Below are 23,614 nucleotides of genomic sequence, written 5' to 3'. Positions count from 1 at the left end.
TCAGGCTCCACGCTGAGCATGGAGTCTACTTAAGATATTCTCTCTCGCTCGCTCGCTCTCTCTCTCCCCCCCCTTCCCCCTTTCTCCCTTTGTTTCTCTCTCTCCCCCTTCCTCCCTCCCTCCTACCCTACCCTTCCCTTCTCCCCTACTCACATGCGCTCTCTCTCAATCAAAGAAATGAAATTTTATTTCTTTTTAAGTTTATTTATTTTGAGAGTGTGAGAGAGAGCTCAAGTATGAACAGGAGAGGGGCAGAGAGGGAGAGAATGAGGGGTGACAGAGAATCCCAAGCAGGCTCTGCATGTGGTCAGCATAGAGCCTGACTGGGGCTTGAACTCATGAACCATGAGATCATGACCTGAGCCGAAACCAAGAGTGAGATTTAACCACCTGAGCCACCCAGGCACCCCTCAAATAAATAAAAATTTTAAAAAACATTTTTTTTAAATGTTTATTTCTGAGAGGGAGACAGCATAAGCAGGGGAGGGGCAGAGAGAGAAGACGACACAGAATCCGAAGCAGGTTCCAGGCTCTGAGTTTTCAGCATAGAGCCTGACACAAGGCTGGAATTCACGAACCTTGAGACCATGATCTGAGCCGAAGTCGGACGTTTAACCGACTGAGCCACCCAGGTGCGCCGCCCCCCCCAAATTTTTTTAATAAAAAAATTTACTCAGAAAAATACACTGACATGGGTGCATATGTATAGGGGATACTCAAAATCTATGCTTGGGAGTCACCAGCACATAAATGAATAGTATTAGTATAATTTAAATGTATTATTTCATTAAAAATAACGATAGTAGCCATGTTACATGAATAGCATTTTTGAAAAGTAATTATTTTCTAAAAAAAAAAAATCCAGAGAACAGCATTGATTTTACATTTTTGGAAATCTCTTTACTGTCTGACTTAATAGAAGATAGTTGGATTCTTCTCGGTGGCTTCTGCATTCAGGCTCTTGTTATATGTAGTTTTAGTTGAAGTATATAAATAAAAGCTGGCTTCACACAAATATGTCATTGGAAAGGGGAAGTATTTTTTCTTTGATATAACACCAAGACATAACAAATATTTTCTTTTTCTTTTTTTCCTTTCCTTTCCTTTCTTTTTTTTTTTTTTTTTTTTTTTTTTTTTTAAATTTTTGAGACAGAGAGAGAGCATGAGCAGGGGAGGGGCAGAGAGAGGGGGAGACACAGAATCCGAAGCAGGCTCCATGCTCTGAGCTGTCAGTACAGAGCCCGACGTGGGGCTTGAACTCACAGACCGTGAGATCGTGACCTGAGCCGAAGTCAGACGCTTAACCGACTGAGCCACCCAGGTGCCCCTCCTTTCTTTTAATTTTTGAGAGAGAGAGAGAGAGAGTGTGTGAGCAGGGGAGAAGGGCAGAGAGAATCTTAAGCAGGCTCCATGCTCAATGGAACCCAACGTGGAGCTAGATCCCATAACCCTGGGATCGTGACCTGAGCGGAAATCAAGAGTTGGATGCTTAACTGACTGAGCCACCCAGGCACCCCAACAGGAAGTAGTTTCTTAAAGGTTGGTTGCATTGTGGAATATGAAACCCTGTCATTGAGCTTTTCATTCATGTTAAAATCCATTGGTCTGTCTGGAGATCATGGGTTGGTAACTTTGCCTCACTGCATCCCAGAGAGCAAGATGGGTCACCAGCAGCTCTACTGGAGCCTTCCGAGGAAATCCGGTGAGGGTTCTCATTCTTGCCACATCTACTCAAACTGGCATAGTCTAATCTGGAAATATAGCCTCACTATGTGCCACCATCATTTCCATCAGTATGCAAAGGATAAAGGCTTCATTAAGTTTGATTAAATGAGCTTCCTTGAATGGGTCATCCAGGATACCTACATTAACTGTAGATATCCAAGACACCTACCTTCCTGCTAACTCTTTGTACATAAAATTAAAGTACTTCAATTAAAAAAAAGAAAAATACTGGTTTATTGAGTTATATAGATCTCCCAAATGTCAATACATTTCTTTATACAACATTTAAAAATCCTATTAATCTCATCAGAACTAGTCTTATCATAAAAGCTTGAACGATTGGGAAGTTTTCAAGTTCAAAGGTGGATATAAGTTCTCTAAAATTCTAATTTTCACTTGAAAGCTTGAATTTTATCATTGGCAACAATGTTTGTTTTCTTGAAGTGACAGGCTTATTTCATTCATTTTTAAGAAAATAACCAGGTCCGAATGACCTTAGTTTGTTGGCCATTCTTTGAGGTAAAAATTGTATTCTATGAAAAATGTAATTTTAAAAAATGTTTATTTATTTATTTGGAGAGGGAGGGAGGGGGAGGGAGGGAGAGAGAGAGAGAGAGAGAGAGAGAGAGAGAGAGAGAGAGAGAGAGAGAGATTGATTGATTCCCTAGCAGGCTCAGTGCTGTCACCACAGAGCCCAATGTGGGCTCAATCCCACGAACCTTGAGATCATGACCCGAGCCGAAATCAGGAGTCAAGACGCTTAACCGACTGAGCCCCTCAAGTGCCCCAAGGAAAAAGTGATTTAAGTTCAGTGCACAACTTAGTCAAACAAGCGTGTTTCCTTGAGACAACCATATACTTTGCTATGTAGCAAAAGTGCTGTGTACTTCCCATTTCATCACATAATACTTCTTAAAAGTATACTCAAAGGCTGAGATTTGTTAAAATCAATCATTTGTATTGCTTCGTCAAGGACATTCTTAAGTGAACTGGCTTAAAAGAAAAAGAAAAAAAAACTAAGAGGACATAGCAAGGAAGAATACAATAACCATTACTACAGTTGGTGCATTTGTGCTCAGGTACCATAAGTTTTATCCACCATGGCTTTGCCCTGTCGTTGCAAGTGTCAACACAGTAACAAAGGCAAATGATGTCTTGATATTATTATTAAAATAGTTTTTACTTTCTGGGCCTCTAGAGAGTATCTCAGGGGCCTTCTGGGGGTCTGTAGACCATACTTGGAGACCCTCTGCTATAACTGAATGAGATCAACCAGAGTGGGTGTGTAGAGTAAGAAAAGAACCTGCATAGGACTCTGAGGAAACCGCATATTTTAGGAAAAAGCAGAGTGGGGGAAAAAAACCCAAAAGGAGAAAAGAGGTATGACAACCCTATAGTATTTGATAATATCTGTAGTAAGCATTTAATAAGTACTTACTTTGTCCCAGGCACTATTCTTTTCTTTTTTTTTTTTTTTTAACATTTTATTTATTTTTGAGACAGGGAGAGACAGAGCATGAACAGGGGAGAGTCAGAGAGAGGGAGACACCGAATCTGAAACAGGCTCCAGGCTCTGAGTTGTCAGCACAGAGCCCGACGCGGGGCTCGAACTCACGGACCGTGAGATCATGACCTGAGCCGAAGTCAGCGGCTCAACTGACTGAGCCACCCAGGCGCCCCCCAGGCACTATTCTATTGAGTCCTCATAGTAACTTTATGAAGTAGGTAGATAATTACAGTTATCCTCATTTTATCCTCATTTTGTATCCTCATGAGAAAACGGGAGCACAGAGAAAGTTAAGTAGCATGTCCAAGTGACTCAACTAGCAATGCATACCAAGCAGTCTACTTCTGTTGCCAGAGAGATGGAGGGAGAAAAGTAGGAGGAGTATGGCAAGTAAGGAAGCTAAGAAAAAGTACATTTCAAGAGGGAGGGCATGGTCAGTAATGTGGAATAACGTGGAGTGGTCAGGTAGGATACCGGACTGAAAAGCATCCATTTGATTTCACAATAAGGAGATCATTTTTGGCAAGAGCAGTGTCAATGGAGTGTAGGGACAGAAACGAGATGAGAGAGAGACGAAGACTGAGGAATGAGTGGGAGTTGGAGAAGTGTGATTCTGATGCAGGATGTTGAAGGCATTCCCTTCTCTTCTTAGTCAAGATTCTTAAGAATCTTAGCTATTTCCATTTCTTTCTTCCTCCTCCTTATATCTTTCACTGATGTAACTCACTGCTGTCTCTAGATTTTCTGTTTTACTGGAATTTCTTTGGTGAAGGTTACCACAGATCTCCAAATTGCTAAATCCAGTGGATACTGAAATCCTTGTCTTACTTGATCTCTGCCTCATTTGATACAACTCTACCTCTGGTCCTCCTGCCCTCTAAATTCACCTTTTATATTAGTATTTCCCAGGATGTTGACCTTGGTTTTCTTTTCAATTTGTGTTCCTTTCTTTCTTTCTTTTTTAAGTAGGCTCCACATCCAGCATGGAGCCCAACACGGGGCTTGAACTCACTATCCTAAGATCAAGACCTGAGCTGAGATTAAGAGTTGGATTAAGCAATCAACTAAGCCACCCAGGAGCCTCAGTTTGTGTTCCTTTCTTGTTTCACTCACATGCACCCCTACGATTTTAGCTACCACCTATATTCTCATTCTCTTGTGCTTTTTTTTCTTTCTCAGGGGTGTGTGTGTGTTTGTGTGTGTGTGTGTGTGTGTGTGTGTCTTAAGCCTCTTTATTTGCCTACTAGACAGTTCCATTTCAGTGTCATATGAGCACTTCAAATTCAGCCTAACACAATTCATCTATCATTCCCAAATTTGCTTTATCTTATGCTCTACTTGGTTGAGACACCATAATCAACTTAGTTTCCCAAGTCAGAAATAAGGAAGGCTGGACTCTGCTTTTGCCTCTTACATCTATTCTGTTACCAAGTGCTATTAATTTTACCTCCTCAGCAGCTCTTGAATCCGTCCTTTCGTTTTCATTTCTATAGCCTTAGTTCAGTGCTTTATCACTTAAAGCATGGAGTTTTTACAGTAGCCTTTAACTGGTGATGCTCCTTTATTAATATACAAATCTAGCTCTTCTCCTGGCCTAAAGCCTTCCAGTGCCTCTCCATCAACTATAGGATAAAGTTCACTCTTAACATAACATAACATAACATAACATAACATAACATAACATACCTGTGATTTGGCCTCTATCTGTAGAGTTTTTTTCCTCCTGCCACTGTTGCCACCCCTGAATTTGTACGTTGCGTAGTTCTGTAAGTAGTTTGTCTCTTCTGTTTGCTTTAGTACATGCTGTTCCCACTGCCTGAATGTCTTTTTGTACTTTCTCCTCTGTCCACCCTACAGAAGCTACTCAAATTTTTAATGTGATTGGTTTATTAAGAATTCAGTTGCAAAGGGAAAGGACTTTTGGAATCTGTTTTGTGTGGAACTCTGCATTTTGCCTCTTGTATACATATGTCTTGGGGGAGGGTTTTCAAATGCTGCTTGTGTACCTAAGGATTAAATTTTTTTTTTTTTAATTTTTTTTTTTTAACGTTTATTTATTTTTGAGACAGAGAGAGACAGAGCATGAACGGGGGAGGGGCAGAGAGAGAGGGAGACACAGAATCGGAAGCAGGCTCCAGGCTCTGAGCCACCAGCCCAGAGCCCGATGCGGGGCTCGAACTCACGGACCGCGAGATCGTGACCTGAGCTGAAGTCAGACGCTTAACCAACTGAGCCACCCAGGCGCCCCTCTAAGGATTAAATTTTCTAAACAGGCTTTATCTGGACCTAAGAATCTTTATTTAAATATCTCAGTTCTCATCTCTCCCATTTGTGTGTGTGTGTGTGTGTGTGTGTGTGGCAGGGAGCATTCAGGGTCAGATAATTATTACTCAGTACTCTACCTAATGATACACCATCCTCATCAGTCTGTATAAGACCTTTCTCTTTTTTATTGTATTTTTCACTCCATCTCATTCCCTATTTTGATTTCTTTGATGGTTATTTTTCTTTTTTATATATAAATTTTGGCACTTTATATTTTTCCAGAAATTGATCTAAGCCACTGCTTCCCAACCTAATCATGTTGCTGCACACATAGAAAATAATTCATGTATTGCGCAGTAGGGTATATGAGGCCAAAGGCTACAGACTAAGGTTTCCTGGTTACCATAGGCTCCATGGACCACCCTTGAGAGCTAGGAGCAGTATCTCAGCATCAACGTAGCCCAAATACATTACTTGCCATGATACACTAGTTGAAAAGCTTAATCTATACTGTGAAACATATTTGTGTATAGTTCATATCCATTAATGATGTTGCGGTGAATCGCAAAGATAGAGTTGTTAGTATAGCTCCTATCTTTGGTAAAAAGCAAAGTAGTAAGTAATTTCGTCTTCATTAGCCCAGGCCTTAGTCAGCTGCTGCCATGTATCTGAAGGGCAGAAAAAGGCAGAATGAAATGATGTCTACAAAACATAACAGTTTGGATCACTAGACTCATGTTCCTGGAGTGGCAGGTGGAAAGGAGCAGCTTACCATTCAGTATAGGCCACTAAATGCCTACTTATTTAGACCTGCAGGCTAAGGGAAATCTGGTCTTTCAAATTAGTTTAGGGGTGCTTGGGTGGCTCAATCGGTGAGTGTCTGACTTCTGCTCAGGTCATGATCTCCTGGTTCATGAGTTCGAGCCCCACATCGGGTTTGCTGCTGTCAGCCTCTTAGTGCAGAGCCCACTTCAGATCCTCTGTCTCCCTCTCTGTGCCCATCCTCTGCTTGTGCTTTCCCAAAAATAAATAAATGCTTTAAAAAATTATTTAAAAAAATTTTTTTAATGTTTTTATTTATTTTTGAGACAGAGACAGAGCATGAGCGGGGGAGGGGCAGAGAGAGAGGGAGACAAAGAATCCCAAGCAGGCTTTAGGCTCTGTGCTGACAGCTCAGAGCCTAAAGCCTGCTTCGGATTCTGTCTGTCTCTCCCTCTCTCTGTGCCCCTCCCCCGCTCATGCTCTGTCTCTGTCTCAAAAATAAACATTAAAAAAAAAAAAAACTTAAAAAAAATTATTTTAGGGGCACCTGGGTGGCTTAGTCAGCTAAGCGTCCAGCTCTGGCTCAGGTCATGATCTCACGGTTTGTGAGTTCGAGCCCCGTGTCGGGCTCTGTGCTGTCGGTTCAGAGCCTGGAGCCTGCTTCAGATTCTGTATCCACCTCTTTCTCTGCCCCTCCCCTGCTTATGCTCTCTCTCAAAAATAAACACTAAAAAAAATTTTTTTTAAATTATTTTAAAACTTGGGCAACAAATTGATCCTGTAGAGGACAGAAAATCACAAGATAAATTTGATTTCTCACTGCCATCAACAGCAGTTTCAAACTATGATGTCAGGAATCTTTTACACTCTTAAAAATTTTTACATTCTTAAAAATTATTAAGGACCCCAAACATAAATTTATGTTTACATGGATAATATCTATCAACATGTACTGTTTTAGAAGTTAAAATGGAATTTTAAAGATATATATTCTATTAATTCATTTACAAACGACAGTAAATTGATTATATTGGTAATACAACTAATGTTTCATGAAAAATAACTATTTTCCAAAACAAAATAAAATGTGAGAAGAATAGCATTATTTTACGTTTTTTTTTTTAACACTCTTTAGTATTTGGCACCTGTATTCTCATGTCAGCTCCTGCATTCAGTCTATTGCAATGTCATGTAACCCATGGAAAATTCCACTGCACACTCATGAGAGAGTGAGAGAGACAAGAATTATTACGAAGTTATAGAATTATTATGAGAGTAGTTTTGACCTTGTAGACCTCCTGAAACGGTCTCTGAGACCCTAGGAATCTGTACAGTTCAGTAAATGCCTATCTAACAAAAAGGATGAATACCTAATTTCACTTTCTTCATTAAGGTGATTTCATTAAGTACATAAATAAATCTATGTATTTAATTTTTTTTATCATGTAAAAAATTATTTTTCAAACTTAGTTATGTTTTGTGCTTATTTATGTTTTATGCTTCATGCTATAGCACAAAATAGGTGCCCCATAAATATTTGCCAAATAGATAAATTTTCTTAGGGTCTGTTTTTTGGGTTTTTTTTTAAAGTTTATTTATTTATTTTGAGAGGAGAGAGAGAGAGAGAGAGAGTATGAATGGGGAGGGGCAAAGAGAGAGGGAGTGAGAGAATCCCAAGCAGGCTTTGTGCTGTCACTGCAGAGCCCCACATGGGGCTCAGTCTCATGAACCATGAGATCATGACCTGAGCCAAAATCAAGACAACTTAACTAAATGAGCTACCCAGGCGTTCCTCTTAGGGTCTGTATTTGTCTAACTGTAACTGACTGCATGCTAGTAATTTTGTCTTTCATTGCACTCTGTGAACTAATGAGGTCAGGATATGAGCTAATTCCGACTCTAGGATATTAAGTTCACTCCAAGGTCTAGATAATAAAAAAAATTATCTTGCCTTCACCCAGGTAAGCAGGGTACAAACCTATCTCTGTCGTATGAAAGAAGATTTCTTGCACTTCTTGGCTTCTTCCAGAGATACCATCAAGGAGAACCAAGACTGAACTGTTTCTAGTAAAAATAATAATAGCTGCTTTTAATAATAATATTAAGAACAACAACAATAATAGCTGCCTTTTAATGAGTGTTTACTAAATATCAGGTACTGGGTTAGGCATGGATCATGTCATTTCATTTTTAAAATAACCCTGTGAGGTAGATATTATCTCCATTCTATAGATGAGTAACTTTCACAAAATCTCTTAGCTGGCAAAATCTAACTCCAGGGCCTTTGATCACCTGACTGCTTCTGGACTGAAGAGCTCTGGATCAGGGAGTAAGAGTAGGAATTGGAAAAGCTGTTTTTGTTATTGGGTCTACTTCTTCATACAGTTAATGTAGATGAGAGGATACAGAGATAATTCAGTGCTTTTCTCTCTCCTGTAGCACCAACTGAAAAGCAAAGAATGACTGACTTAGTTACTCCTCTGGATGCTGATCAGTCCTGGGTCCAAACTGAGTTCCAATGGAGCAAGGGTAGGATTTGAGAGACCTGTCACTTGTTAATTACTGAGCACAGACACAGAATCTTGGTAAATACAAAAACAGCATTCCCTGTATACTGTGTTCATAAGGAGTTTAAACATGAGTGGGGTGCTAAAATATTTGTACACAGAATAATATACCAGGAAATATAAAGTATCTAATAGTGTCGGCCTTTGGATGAAACTTTTGTACCACCTGTGTCAAAGAGGAGACAATAGGTTACAGATGTGGTTAACTTTGTGCTGTGAATAAATATTTCTCCATGGCTCAGGAACTTTCGTGATAAGGGTAGAAGAAGTTTTCACAGAGGAAGATAATAAAGTTTCTTATTCTCAGTTCCTCCCTTAGAGATAAATTCTGGATTCAAATGCAGACCAAGAAATAGGTCAAGAGCACTCGATCTTACGCCTCCCAGTCACAATTTCATCTTGGGACTCCTTAAGATGCTAAGAGAACTAAAACTGGTTTTGACTTATTCTGAAAATGACTATGTAGAGCTTTTCCTAGAGCTAATGCTCACAGAAATTTATGGATGTGGAAGAGAGAGATCTTTTTTTTTTTTTTTTAAAGAATTTTTTTCTTTTAAGTAAACTCTATGCCCAATGTGGGGATTGAACTCACGACCTTGAGATCAACAGCCGCATGCTAAATGGACTGAGCCAGCCATGTGCCCTAAGAGGGATCTTTCTTTAAAATTTTTTTTTTTATGTTATTTATTTTTGAGACAGAGCATGAGCAGGGGAGGGGCAGAGAGAGAGGGAAACACAGAATCCCAAGCAGGCTCCAGGCTCTGAGCTGTCAGCACAGAGCCCGACGCGGGGCTCAAACTCACGGACTGTGAGATCATGACCTGAGCTGAAGTTGGACGCTTAACCGACTGAGTCGCCCAGGCGCCCCTAGAGGAATTTTTCTTGAAGAACCAAAGAATAGTTCCTTATTTTTCAAAGGTCTACAAGTTAGAAATTAATTACAGTTAATGATAACACCATGGAATACTAGATTTGGGAAAAAATCTTAAGGGTGCCTGGGTGGCTCAGTCGGTTAAGTGTCCAACTCGATTTAGGCTGAGGTCATGATCTCTCTGTTTGTGGGATCCAGCCCAGAGTCACATTCCAATCTAACAGCATGGAGCCTGCATGGGATTCTGTGTCCCTCTCTTTCTCTGCTCCTCTCCCACTCATGCTCACTCTCTCTCTCTCTCTCTCTCAAAATAAACTTAAAAAAAGAAAAAAAATCTTAGATATCGTGTCATTACTTCTTCTAGATGATGAAACCAAGACCCAGAAGTTAAGTGACTTAAGTTTATATGACTTATTAATGGTAGATTTGGGAATAGAATGGAGTACTAATAGGTAATTTATTTCTCATCCTTCCTAATTTCCTTTCTTCCAGGCTACTAAAGTTCTAAGTATTTCCATAATTTTTTGTTTAGGCAGGAAGGTGGCCAAGACCCAGGATATTTGTATTTAGGAAGAGCTCAGTCTCAGTTCTACTTTGCCCTCCAGTTAAAATCTTCTTGATTTTTTGATGTGAGGGAAACTACCGTTTATTAAGCATTTCCTTTGTGCCATGGTCTTCATATATATTATCTCATTGAATAGTTATAGGATTCTTGTAAAGTAGACCAGTGCTTCTCATTTTAATAGGCATAGGAATCACCTGGGGATCTTGTTAATGCAGGTTCTGATTTTGCAGGTTTGGGATGGGGTTTGAGATTCTGCATTTCCAAAAGGTTTCCAGGAAAAACCAATAATGTTTTGGTCTTATTTTGAGTAGCAAGGATGTTGATACTATCTTCATCTTCTAGAGGAAAAAACAGACTTATAGAGATTAAGTGAATTGCTGCAGTTCTTTCCTACAGGCAATAAGTGGAAGACTAGTAGATAAAATGATAGGCCTGACCTAGGTCTTTCTGACTCTACAGCTCAAGATGTGATAAGAGAAGCCAGGAAAAAAATGGAAAGAGAGCTTATGTTCTAATATTTCTTAAACGGGTCACTTCGCAAGTAAGTCAGTGGCAGAATCTAGGAATAAATTAAAAAGTCCTGGTTCCCAGCCCAGTTTTTTCCCTTTGCCTTCCATCAGCCCCCTAATCAGGATTTTTTCTTTCATGCTTAGCAAACCATATTTAAAATTGGCTTTGGATTTTTATCCTTACAGGTTTATTGCTAAACCCTGTGCACTCCGTGTTGGCATCCAGGACAGTGGTCCTTATCAGGCCCAACCCAATGCCATCCTTGAAAAGGTGTTCGTATCTATTACCAAGGTAAGTCGGCAAAGAAAGAGAGGAAGATTCATGTGAGAGGTACCCCATAGGGCAGGGGGCGGTGGAGCGCAAGTGTCTCCAAGGATAGGGATAGGATGGGATGATCTTTCACATTTCGGTAGTCTTTATAACTATAAGGAGAACTTTATCCCCTCAGGGAAATACCTTTGGGTCAGGATCCCTTAAATAAGTTTACATACATTTGGATTTTAGACCTAGTAGCCACAACCCCACCTTCTCCAGACACACATAGTATTTTGATGTTGTTTTTCCCTGCTCCAGTTTCTGTCATTATCTAGTTGCATAATCCAGATAGGGATGGTACCAATAGCCTTTGTAGTTTTTTGTTTTTTTTTTTAAGTTTATTTATTTATCTTGAGAGAGAGCACAAGCAGGGGAGGGGCAGAGAGAGGGAGAGAGAATCCCAAGCAGGCTCTGCACAGTGTGGACCCTGATGTGGGGCTGAACTCACAAACTGTGAGATCATGACTTAAGCTGAAAACCAAGAGTCAGAGACTTAACCGAGTCACCCAGGTGCCCCTGCAGTTTGGGTTTTTAATAGCTTTTTTTATTCAGCTTGGGCTGGAGAGAGAAGACCAAACAAGGATTCTAAAGGAAAGCTAATAAAGCTTTGCTAAAGGCAAAGGTCTTTGATATGTGAAATAGGACTTCTTACTAAAAATGAGTGTGGGGGTGAAACCTAGAAGGATAAACATCCCTTAAAGCGCTGTAGTTATATATCCCCCCTTTTTGCCACTCAGCCAATCAGGGGGATTTAATGAGAGGGTTGAAGAGAAAGGGACGTTCTGACTCTGGTCATGCATCCACAGTATCCTGATGAGAAAAGGCTAGAGGGCCTGTCAAAACAACTGGATTGGGATGTCCGAAAAATCCAATGCTGGTTTCGTCATCGGAGGAATCAGGACAAGCCCCCAACGCTCACTAAGTTCTGTGAGAGCATGTAGGTGTGCATATGGAGGTGGGGAGTGAGAAGGGTGGGGTATGACTGGACTGAGGTTTTCTTTTGGTAGGACAAAATAGTCAATGAATGTAGAGGGCTGACTCAATTTATTGTAGGCAGGAAAGAAGAGAACTGGAAGACCGGTCGCCCTTAGTGTCTTGAACATGCTTGCCATTAAGCTACATGTTGTAGTTTGATTTTGTTCTTCCTTCTCAAATAGATTGGGAGTGAATTCCTATAACTGCACTTATATAGGTAGATAGGCACACCCTTGTACACCTTGGTAGAGACAGTACCGGCTTGCGGTAAATTGACATTTTGGTAGGAAGTATCCTTTCCTGGACATACTGTACTTCATTTCACTGGGTTTTTACTAATTATCCCCTGTACACAGAACACAATTGATCATTGTCATGCAAAGAAAATATTAGGCACTATCATTAGGGAGTCTGATATGGAAGAAAAGTTGATTATAACCAGTATACACTGGTGGGAATCTATTTTAAACAAAGCTGGAAGATGTCTATCATTTCGGCTTTTTAGGTAACAATATTTGTCCCCGTGCTGGGAACTTTATCTTTTTTTTTTTTTTGGAAGATGTTATTTATATATATATTTTTAAGTAAACTCTTTGTTCAACATGGGGCTCAAACTTATGACTCCCATGATCAAGAGTCACATGCTTTACTGGCTGAGCCAGCCAGGTGCCGCTCTGGGATCTTATTTCTTACCCATAATTGTGTTGTCCCCAAATCTGCTATCTTGACCTCCTTAGCCTCAAAAACTTTCTTTTGAGTGAATATTCATCTAACCTCTATTCTTTGCCCACCCAGGTGGAGATTCACTTTTTATTTATGTATATTCTGCTATGGAATTAGATTTCTCTGGTCGGTAAGTCTAAACTCTCTCTGGTCCTCTGTTGGGTTCTAATCATGCCTACATCTCTAGAGATAAGAGTTGTGTGATACCATTAGATCTTTATTTCCTCCCTGCCCTTTTATTTTTTCTGTAATGCCTACAGCCCAGGTTTATATGCCAAATAGATTGTTGTCTGTCTGGCATCTGATTTCATAACTTTACTGTTTCTCCCTTTATTTAGGGGAGATAATTGTAATAGTAATAGCATAGTACACAAATAGTAATAGTATTGATTAAATCAGATGTGATTTAATCTGATGCTGGTTTACAAAGTCTGTGATGGTTTACGAAGCATTTGACAAAGATCTTGTTCTTCCAAGGAGACAGTTGTAGAAATCAGGGTTAGGTTACTGTAGGAATGAGTAAACCTTTAAAGTGGATAAAACAGGTATTATTCCTGCTTTTCAGTTAATTGTCAAAAGAATTTCAGGCTTTTTGATTCCTGAGTCCATGTTGTTTTTTCCACTGTACTGTACTATTTTCCTCTAAATGTTATAATTAAGACTTCAAAATACATTAAGTAAAAAGCAGAACTGAAGGAAGGGAACAGATAAATAGACACCACGGTTGGTGACTTTTTAAAAAAAATCTTATAAAAAATTGTTTGATGTTTATTCATTTTTGAGAGAGACAGAGCGTGAGTGGGGGAGGGGCAGAGAGAGGGAGAGAGGGAGACACAGGATCCGGAGCTGTCAGCACAGAGCCCGATGCAGGGCTCAAACCTACGAACCGTTAGATCATGACCTGAGCTGGTCAGTTGCTTAACTGACTGAGCCACCCAGGGGCCCCTGAAATCTTACAAAATGTGTTCTGTGATCATAATGAAATTAAATTAAAAATCAATAATAATAAGATATCTAGAAAATATTTGGAAGTGAAACTCTTCTAAATGACCCATGGATCAAAGAAGAAATCACAAGGGAAATTAGAAAATACTTAATTGAAATGATGCTGAAAATCCAACATACCAAAACTTAGGAGATGCCCCTAAAGCATGCTTAAAGGGAAATTTATAACTTTATATGTTTATATTAGAAAAGAAGAAAGCTTTAAAGTCAATAATATAAGTTTCTACTTTAAGATCTGGAGAAAGAAGAGCAAAGTAATGTCAAAGTAAGTTAAAGGAAAGAAATAATAATTAAAAACAGTAAAAAAATTAATGACATAGGCAATAGACAAAGCCATGAGTTGGTTCTTTGAAAGGTTTCATTAACATTGGTAAACCCCTAGATAAAAAGAAACAAATCATCAGTGTCAGAAAAGGGCGGGGGGGGCTGTAACTATAGATCCTGTAGACATCGAAAGTATAGTAACACAATATTATGAACAATCAAATAGTAAAAAATTCAACAACTTAGATGAAATGGACAAATTTCCTTAAGGGACATTGAAACTCCATTAGAGATAATTATTTTTGATTTAAATCTTTGGCATGCAGATCTCTCTCTCGGTTGTCGAATGGAATCACGGTCTTCCTGCATCCCTAGTTCCTATATCCTAGGTGTTGAGGTTTTTAAAAACTATCCTAGAGCTCTCCCTGCTCTTATTTATTTCAAAGCATGGTTTTTCTATTTGTAATAACACTTTTCTTGCTCTAGAACAAAAACCTAACCATTTATTGACCTTTTAAGGACCCCCTAAATTCTGTCAAGAGGGGGATTCCTTTTTCTTCCCCATTTCTCTTGTGCTCCTAGCAGAGAGAGAAAGGGATTATTTGGTAAACCAGGGTTGAATCCTAAGGGCTGACTTGGATTATCTCTTTCCTTTTAGTCACCTTGGTTCTGGGACATCCGACAGTGCTGGCATAGCTATCCGTATCAGGTACAGTCTGAGCCCTTTCAAGGCAGGGGCCTCGTGTGTGTATAAGGTAGGGTGGGCAGGACAGTCCCAGGGCAGATGGCATGTTTTCTTGGTTTTCTTGAGGGATTAGGGGCTGAGTCTCTTTGACTCATGTATTTAGGGTATCTGTTTCTGGGGCTCCCATAGCTGTGAAATCCAGTGATCTTTTTGTTCCAGATTCCCCGTTATATTCACCCTAATTGGGCCCAAAAGAAAAGCAGCTTCCTGGCACTTGATAAGATGCTTTCTGGCTCAGGTGTCCTTTTTGAATCAAGGGTAACTTGGAGTCTCCTTAAAAGCATCTTGGTTCTAATCTATTCTAGAAAAATGCCGAGGGGCTGTAACAGGGTGGAAGAAAAGACCTGAGTATATTAAATCCCCTGAAAAGCACTAATTGTCCAGAATTCTAGATACACTGATTTGATTGTGCTATAGTATGTGTTAACCTTATCTCTAAAGATGCGAGTAGGAAATGTGTATGCGGAGGGGCAGAGGGAAGAGGTTTAAGTCTCCATACTAATCTCAAATCTGTTAGCTGTTACAGATCTTGCAACACGGTGGGGAGGAAGGGTGTCTAATAATTTTGGGTATTGGTCCTCCAAGACGGAGAAAGTTGCAGAGATGGAATGAATTTTTGACTAGCTGGTATTCTGACTACTTCTTTCTCTCTTTCAGCCTCTCACAAGTGGGCTTTATTACTATTATATCATGGAATTGGCCTTCTATTGGTCTCTCATGTTTTCTCAGTTTATAGACATTAAACGAAAGGTAAGGACATTGTCTCCCTCAACTCTAACATACTGCATCCTCCTTTCTAGCAGCCACCATCACTGCCCTTGTGGATTCTCTACCCTGATTGGGACCACAAAAGAGGGAAAAAGTAGGCTTGATGGGACTATTAGCTTTTTGTAACCTTCTCAGAAATGAGACTTGACTAATGATGAAGTAAGTATATTTGAGGCGTTCAGGGCAGCCCAGGATAAAAAGTTAACCAGCTAAAAAGCATATCCTTTTCCTTATTTTTCTCTAAGGTTCTTACATGTATAGAGCTTTGGAAACTAGTCAGAACTAAGGGATAGCAAGGCCTGATCCAGGAAAAGGCCAGCCTCCAGAATAGCTAGATCTGGCTTTTGCTTTGCTGTAGAGCCCTCGTTCTCTTTCTCTCTCTGTTCTCCCTTCTTGGTGACCCCACTTACTTAAAGAATGTCAACTGGAAAGGGTTTTAGATGATTTCATTTACCATTTTCTTGCTGTTGTTTGGGAAACAAAGATTCGGAGAAGTGAGTTGACTTGCCCATATAGTGACAAAGTTGGGAATGACTTAAGTTTTTTTATAAGTGGACAGAAAGGGGAGAATCTTTACTTTATTGGTATGCACCTGAAGTAATGTGGTTCCAGCAGCTCTGACTTTAATTTGTCACTATCTCATGGCTATCTTTGGTGAGGAAGACCAGAATTAGCATTTATGGGAATGGATTAAAACTAAACTGGGTTATTAGTTGTTGTGTGATCTAGAAGCTTGATACTCAATTCAAATGTCTTGCACTCTCCTATGGTCAGGAGACACAGGTCCCCTTATTAAAATTTTATTTTAAAACATGACACATATAAAAAGATTTGTAATACATATGTGGGTTTTAAAACATACTAGAATGTATACTTATGAACCCGCCCCCAACTCAAGAACTATAACATACCACTATATCTATGTGGAGAGCACAGACTTTTCATCCTTGTTTCTCTCACCCAAATTCACCTGTCTTCTCCCATTCTCTGTCCCTCAGTGGGCTGAGAAGTATTTATTAGACACGTCTGATAACAGGTATTTAGAGATTTCTGAGTCTGACCTTGGCATTTGAACCCAAGAGGAAATTAGAGCTTTAAATCTGAAAGCAGAAAGTGCTTACAGTTAAAATGGATTGTTTAGCATTTCTCTGAAACTTTTTTGAAGAGGTTAGCTTTGCCCTTCCATAAACCTCTCCTTTCTGTTAGGTCTCTTTGGTTGAAATATCTTTCATCAAAACAGTCGTAGAATCTCACAGATTATCTATGGCTTGTAGGTCTGACTACCACCTAGGAAATTATTTCCAAGTGTCAACTCAGCATACATGGTCTACATATTCCACAACTTCCAAAGAAAACTGTTATTTTCTGTGCTTTGAACTATATTAACATAGATTATGGGTCAGTCACTGGTGTGGAGTTTTGGGTCCAACGGTAGGGGTGCTCCATACGGGAGAGTTTAGACAAAATGGAACCTCTAAGCAGTGGGAGAAGATCCTCAGAGAACATGCAGGGCATTGGGTTGGCTGATATCTCTATGGCCTTGCCTTTACCTGCCCCTTCTATTTCCATTCCTTGCTAGGACTTCCTGATCATGTTTATGCATCACTTGGCCACCATTGGGCTCATCACGTTCTCCTATATCAACAACATGGTTCGGGTGGGAACTCTGGTCATGTGTTTACATGATGTCTCAGACTTCTTGCTGGAGGTGAGACCCCCCCCCCCCCCCACTCCTTTTTCCTCATTATTCCTCTCTTTCTCTCCTTTTCTTCCTATTTGAGAACTGGCTTTCTCTCAACTCAATTCTTATCTTCCTTTCTCCAGGCAGCCAAACTGGCCAATTATGCCAAATACCAGCGTCTCTGTGACACCCTTTTTGTGATCTTCAGTGCTGTTTTTGTGGTCACTCGTCTAGGAATCTACCCATTCTGGTGAGTGTTAGGGTCATGGAGCTGTGGTCAATATGTAGCTAATGATACCTTTTGCCAATTTAGGAAATAGGCCACCAAAAACCCTATTGCCCTGCTTTATCCTTGGCTTAACCCGACCCTTTGTGGACTCACAGGACCCTCCCACAGTATTCCTAGGGAGGTGTAATCCAGACTGAGAACATCCAACTCACTTGGCTGTGGCTTTCCTGACTCCTGTCTGAGGGACAGCCCTCACTTTATGCCTAAGTAATTCCTTTGCCTTCTTTTGTGCTGATTATAAAATTCTCAGCCTCTTCTTGTTTTCCTGCTCTTATACCTTCTACCCCACCCTAACCAACACACACACACCACTCTCACTTGTACACTCCCTACTTAATGGTACAGAGTCAGTGACTGCAGGTTGGAGATTTTGCTTAGTCTGAGCGAATCAGCCACCACCTGTCCTGTATGTGCCTGAGGATCTGAGTAATGACTAGGATTATGATTAAAATTGCTGCTCCAATTGTGTGAAACTCCGCATATTTGAAACGATTAAATGTGACTTAATCCACCAATTTCTGAGATTCACATATCTTTCCCTGCCCCTAAAGATAGAAAATTTCATAGGCCCCCTTTCTTTATTTTCTCAGTGTTAATGAATATCCCTAGAATTTCAACTGTTAGAATGTATAGGGAGAAAACATACTGGGTTCTGCTTCCCAGGGAACTCCACTTCATTGCTGTCTACTTGGCTTTAACTCTAGAATCTCACCATTGGCCTACCTCTTCTAGGATTCTGAACACGACTTTCTTTGAGAGTTGGGAGATGATCGGGCCTTATCCCTCCTGGTGGCTCTTCAATGGCCTTCTCCTGATCCTACAGGTTCTGCATGTCATCTGGTCCTACCTAATTGTGCGAATTGCTTTCAAAGCTTTGATCCGAGGAAAGGTGAGGAGGAAAGATGGCTTCTTTCTTTGGGGCTGGGTAGGAAGATAGATATTACTCAGTAGACTTCTCTAGCCTAGTGAGCCCCAGCTACTCAAGCAGACCCAGCAAAAAGCTTAGGACTCCAGAGGACTCCTTTTCTGTAAGTGTTTAGCCTTTTAAGATATCACTAAGAGGGGTGCCTGGCTGGCTTAGTCAGTAGAGCATGCAACTCTTGATCTCTGGGTTATGAGTTTGAGCCCCACCTTAGGTACAGAGATTACTGGAGAAAGAAAAAAAAAAGATACAGGAGGGAGGATCTGCCTTCTTTCTGTCCCTTACAATAACTGTGGTTAAATAATGAACAGTGTTATGTTTCTAGATGGCTTTAACCATTTCCTACCCCTTACCTACTTCAGTGGATTTCATATTTTTGCTTTTTAGCACAGAAACCTTTTTTCCAAAGGAAATTGTATGTAGAACTCTACACCATAAACTTATGAAAGCAGAAATGTTTGATTGCCTAGGAATGGCATGGTAGTTCACAAGCCACCCCAAGATGACCACACTGTGATGTTTAAGATATGGGACTAAGTATTGACCTCATCCCACTGTTGTATGAAGAAATGATCCTAAATGAGATCGGTATTTAGGGTTTCAAATACCCGTCTTATGCCAAGAGCCCAAAAACACAAAGAAAGGTGTCATTTAGGGTAAAAATGATGAAACTCATAACTGAATTTTGCAAGTTCTGAAGCAGTCAGGCTGGGATTTGCGCATGGGCTGAGGATTCAGCCTTCAGCAAATGCAGAGCCCAAGCCAGGAGGGGTGGTGGGGGGCGGGGGAGGGGGGCTCTGCTAGAGGAGACACTGACTCTAGGACAAAGGGATGGAATGTAATGTAACCTAGGCATATATGATTTCTTGTGTCTCTGTTCCTTATGGCTGCAACTGGTTTCAGAACTTGCTCAGTGTGCCTATGCATCTTGCTGTAGCTACTGGACATCTCTCTTCTCCCCTGCTTTTCTTTCCTGACCAGGTGACCTATCCAGGAAGGATTAGACCCAGACTCTGTACTCTCCACTCTTTTCTCACCTCCTTCCTTTTTTCTATGCCTGGTGGGAGCTGGACAGTTTCATCTCTTGCATGTAAGTGTATCTGTGCTTCTAGTGTTCAGTAAAGCATGTCTGTCTGAATGTGTTCCTCTTCCTTCCTGCTTCCCTTCCTGTTCCCTGTGTTGTCTCAGAGCATGCCTGTCTCCTGACCTTGTGGGGCCATTGTTGACTGGAGCTCAAGTTGCCAGATAGTTTTTTCTAAATGGTGGCAAGAGTTGAGTCGACTCTTATTTTTTCCCCTTTCTGAGCCTCCCTTTACCTCAAATCTGTCAGTTGCCTGGGCTCAGAGGTCAAAGCTGCAATAGATCACAGAGTCTTAGAGCTAACCAAAGCAAGTGCCCCACTCCTTGGCAACAGCATATATATCTTTGTTCCCTTCTCACCCCCTTCTTTCCTTTACTTTTTTTAAAATTTATTTTTTATGGATTTATTTTTTTAAGCTTATTCATTTTAAAAGAGAGACAGCGTGTGCACTCAAGCAGGGGAAGGGCAGAGAGAGAGAGAGGGAGAGGGAGGGAGGGAGGGGGGGAGAGAGAGAGAGAGAGAGAGAGAGAGAGAGAGAGAGAGAATCCCAAGCAGGCTCTGCCAGTGCAGAGCCCAACAGCAGAGCTCGATTCCACAAACCGTGAGATCATGACTTGAACCAAAATCAAGAGTTGGACACTCAACAGACTGAGCCACCCAAGGTGCCCCCCCCTTTTTTTTTTTTTTTTTTTTTTTTTTTTTTTTTTAACAAAACACATTGAGGGGCACCTGGCTAGTTCAGTTGGTAGAACATGAGGCTCTTAATCTCAGGGTCATGAGTTGAAGCCCCACATTAGGCACAGAGCTTACTAAAAAAAAAAAAAAAAAAACCCCACACTGATTATCTGTCAGTTCTGGAAGTCAGAAGTCTGACAGGTCTCACTGGATTTCTCTCCTTTACTTTTTATGGTCCATGGTAAAGAACTAAAAAGACTTTGCTTGATATGCAGGGAAGTTTTGATTAGAAAACGTTTTTCCAGTCGAAACTCTTCATTTGAAAATCTAAAACCGAAAAGCTATGGTTAAGAGGTAAAAAGATTCAGGCTGCCTGAGTGGCTCAGTCGGTTAAGCATCTGACTCTTGATCTTGGCTTAGGTCATGATCTCATGGTTCTGTCAGTTCAAGCCCCACGTTGGGATCTCTACTGTCAGCACAGAGCCCGCTTCAGATCCTCTCTCCTCCCCTCCTCTGCTTACTCACTCAAAAAGAAACATTAAAAAAAAAAAAAAAAGGTGGGGGGGGGGGGTGTCAAAATACAACTAGCAAGGTAGCAGGGAGATTAAATGAATCATTCAGTAATATTCTTGAAGGCCTACTTTGTGCCAGGCTCTTCCCCGGACCCCAGGGAGACAGTAGAACCACACAGAACCATTCTCTGCACTGACAGCATGGAGCCTGCTTGTGATTCTCTCTCCCCCATTCTCTCTGCCCCTCCCCCACTCACATGCTCACTCACTCTTTCTCTCAAAATAAACATTAAAAAAAAAAAGTAAAGATTCACAGACAGCAACATGATTGGGGCTGGGATTCTTCTCTTGATGACTGCCAATCCACTTTTCTTTTCACCAGATTGGTATCTTGGCAATGCTAAAGTTGCACAGAAGTGGTCTTGCCAGTGGGAAAATGGACAAGATTGGAGAAATAGTGTCATAGGGTATTAAGCCCCAAGACAGTAAAACTACGGAAGAAGGCCTAGTTATGAATCAGCTTTGAGGATAAAGCAACAGTCAGGATAACCAACATGAATAACTGCAGTGGCCACAACCATCACGAGATAGAAGCGATGGTGATGGCCATCTGTATTGTTTGTATTGGCCTTTTCTATTTTTTGAAGTGGGGGAGGAGAAGAGCATCTGGAGTTTCCCTCAGACCTAAACCTGGCCTCAGAGAATGATTTCACCTCCCTCGGCTGGTCCTGAGAGACACACACCCCCCACTGCCAACGCAGCTTCTTATTCCATAGGGAACAGAATCAGAGATGAGGAGAGAGAAACTGAGAAAGAGGCAGAGGATACCTTTTCACGATGGTACCCATGGCGCAGGTAGTGTTTTGAGTCAGGTGCCACCAGAAAGTGGGCCACGGTGGGAGCAGTGCCCAAACATGGGCTGTGTGGTCTGTCTGACAATAGCAGACAAGTTCTGTCCTCACCTTTCGTACTTCTGGCCCCGTCCCACGCAGGTGTCGAAGGACGATCGCAGTGATGTGGAGAGCAGCTCAGAGGAAGAAGAAGCGACCACCAACTCAAAAAGCCCCTGTGGCAGCAGCTCCAGCAATGGCGCCAATCGGGTGAATGGTCACATGGGAAGCAGCTACTGGGCTGAAGAGTAAGGTGGTTGGTGTGGGGACTAGAGCACACATGGACTTGTAGGGCCACTGGCAACCTGCTCCTCTCAGGCCTCCCCACCTACACTCTTGTGACTAGGGGCTCTGCAGGGCACTGAGGAGAATCAAAAGAGCAAATATTTTCACTTAAAAAAAAAAAAAAAAAACAACTCTGCCATTTTGTATTTAATAGCCTCCCGGTTCTTTCGATAATGTTATTTGCTTTGTGGGTGTGTGTGTGGGTGTGTGTGTGTTTGTCTGCATGTGTATGTGTGTGTGCATGTGCAGGTGTGCATATGCATGAGTTTCATTCCCTGGGTTGGGGCACAATACTAGACTGGGGCCGGTAGGCCTTGTGCCCCCTTTGAACCCACCTCAATCCCAGATTTGGCTGCATCTTGAGTAATGCTGGCTCTGGACTGTCCCTTCCCTTGTTGTCCATGGCTTTTGAAGCTATGGCCATCTGAATGGAACAGTAGAGTTCAGCTCCAGGTTTCTGCACTGTTACTCCTCGGAGCTCGAAAAGTCACACAAAGTTGTACAGAAACAGATAACCATGGATGGATGATCAGGGTTTTTGTGGCCCCTAGCTAGATTCCCTTCCTACCACCTGGTAGTGACAGGGTCCTGCTGACGCCCTGCACTTCACTCAATGGTACGCAGGGAGCGGGAGTGGGGGTGGGTGAGCTGAGGGCTGGAAGAGGACAATAGCCACTGGGCGAGCCGCCTAAGGTTTATACTGTTGTTTACTCTTGTGTGATTAAAAGTGCTTCAACCCTCCTCTGCTGTCTCAGCCTCTTCAGTGACTCTATCCCCAATTCCCTGAATCCATACGCTAATTCAGAAAATGTTCAGACCTGATTCTAAAGGCTCTTAGACACCACATTTTTTTCCTTTCTGTGCATTGCTGGAAAGAGTGCCTACATTTTATGGCTTTATGTATTAAGAAAAAAATAAACATGCATAGTAGTCACAAAAAATACTGAGCAGATATATGTATGTTACCAAACCAACAAAGGATTTGGTTGAAGACACTTTTAGATACCCTTATTTCCCATACAGAGACTACCTGGGAGTCTCTACCCCTACCGGGGTAGACTACCTACCACCCCGCCTGGGTGGCTCAGTAGGTTGATCGTCTGACTTCAGCTCAGGTCATGATCTCACTCTCTGTGAGTTCAAGCCCCACGTCAGGCTCTGTGCTGACAGCTCAGAGCCTGGATCCTGCTTCAGATTCTGTGTCTCCCTCTCTCTCTGCCCCTCTCCTGTTTGCACTCTCTCTTTCGCTCTCAAAAATAAATAAACATTAAAAAAATATTTTAAAAAAGTTTTTAATAAAAAAACAAACAGACTTACTATGGGGCATGCAAAAATTTCTAAAAAAAATCTTACATAGTTATTTGGTCAGAGCTAAAGTTTTACATTTAGTTCCTCAAGTTGCCTTATTAGTTGAATAGACTAGTAATTGTGAAATATGAAATTTATTTTTGTAAGATTCTGTTTTTTATAGCATTTATTTTTTTTTAGTGTTTACTTATTTTTGAGAGAGTGCATGAACAGAGAAGGGGCAAAGAGACGGAGATAGCATCCAAAGCAAGCTCTGTGGTGACAGCAGAGAGGCCAACGTGGGGCTCGAACCCACGAGCCGTGAGATTATGACCTGAGCTGAAGTCACTTAATCGAATGAGCCACAATCAGTGTGGAGCCTGCTTAAGGTTCTCTTTCTCCCTCTCTGCCCCTCTCCCCTGCTC

General features: G+C 41.2%; 1 protein-coding gene and 1 pseudogene across 4 annotated transcripts in view; both read left to right on the top strand.

Moving 5' to 3' along the window:
* CERS5 (ceramide synthase 5) overlaps positions 1-22,643 on the top strand; it is a 32,396-nt gene extending 9,753 nt beyond the window's left edge. The window contains exons 2-11 of one of the 4 annotated variants that reach the window (XM_060657664.3): positions 8,699-8,788; positions 10,958-11,063; positions 11,894-12,024; positions 12,858-12,915; positions 14,713-14,763; positions 15,457-15,549; positions 17,147-17,275; positions 17,392-17,498; positions 18,270-18,426; positions 21,720-22,643. In XM_060657664.3, the coding sequence (XP_060513647.1) occupies positions 8,778-8,788; positions 10,958-11,063; positions 11,894-12,024; positions 12,858-12,915; positions 14,713-14,763; positions 15,457-15,549; positions 17,147-17,275; positions 17,392-17,498; positions 18,270-18,426; positions 21,720-21,869 (993 nt within the window). In that variant the 5' untranslated portion in view covers positions 8,699-8,777 and the 3' untranslated portion in view covers positions 21,870-22,643. Of the gene's footprint in view, positions 1-8,698; positions 8,789-10,957; positions 11,064-11,893; positions 12,025-12,857; positions 12,916-14,712; positions 14,764-15,456; positions 15,550-17,146; positions 17,276-17,391; positions 17,499-18,269; positions 18,427-19,440; positions 19,550-21,719 lie in introns of all 4 variants that reach the window. The other 3 variants (XM_060657663.3, XM_060657662.3, XM_060657666.3) reach the window with 3 other exon arrangements.
* On the top strand, positions 75-1,923 carry LOC132694396 (small ribosomal subunit protein uS14 pseudogene; annotated as a pseudogene).
* Positions 22,644-23,614: the final 971 nt, after the last annotated feature.

Source organism: Panthera onca, chromosome B4, assembly GCF_046562875.1.
Source record: "Panthera onca isolate mPanOnc1 chromosome B4, mPanOnc1 haplotype 2, whole genome shotgun sequence".
Lineage (NCBI taxonomy): Eukaryota > Metazoa > Chordata > Mammalia > Carnivora > Felidae > Panthera > Panthera onca.
This window is presented reverse-complemented; position numbering and strand designations above follow the sequence as displayed.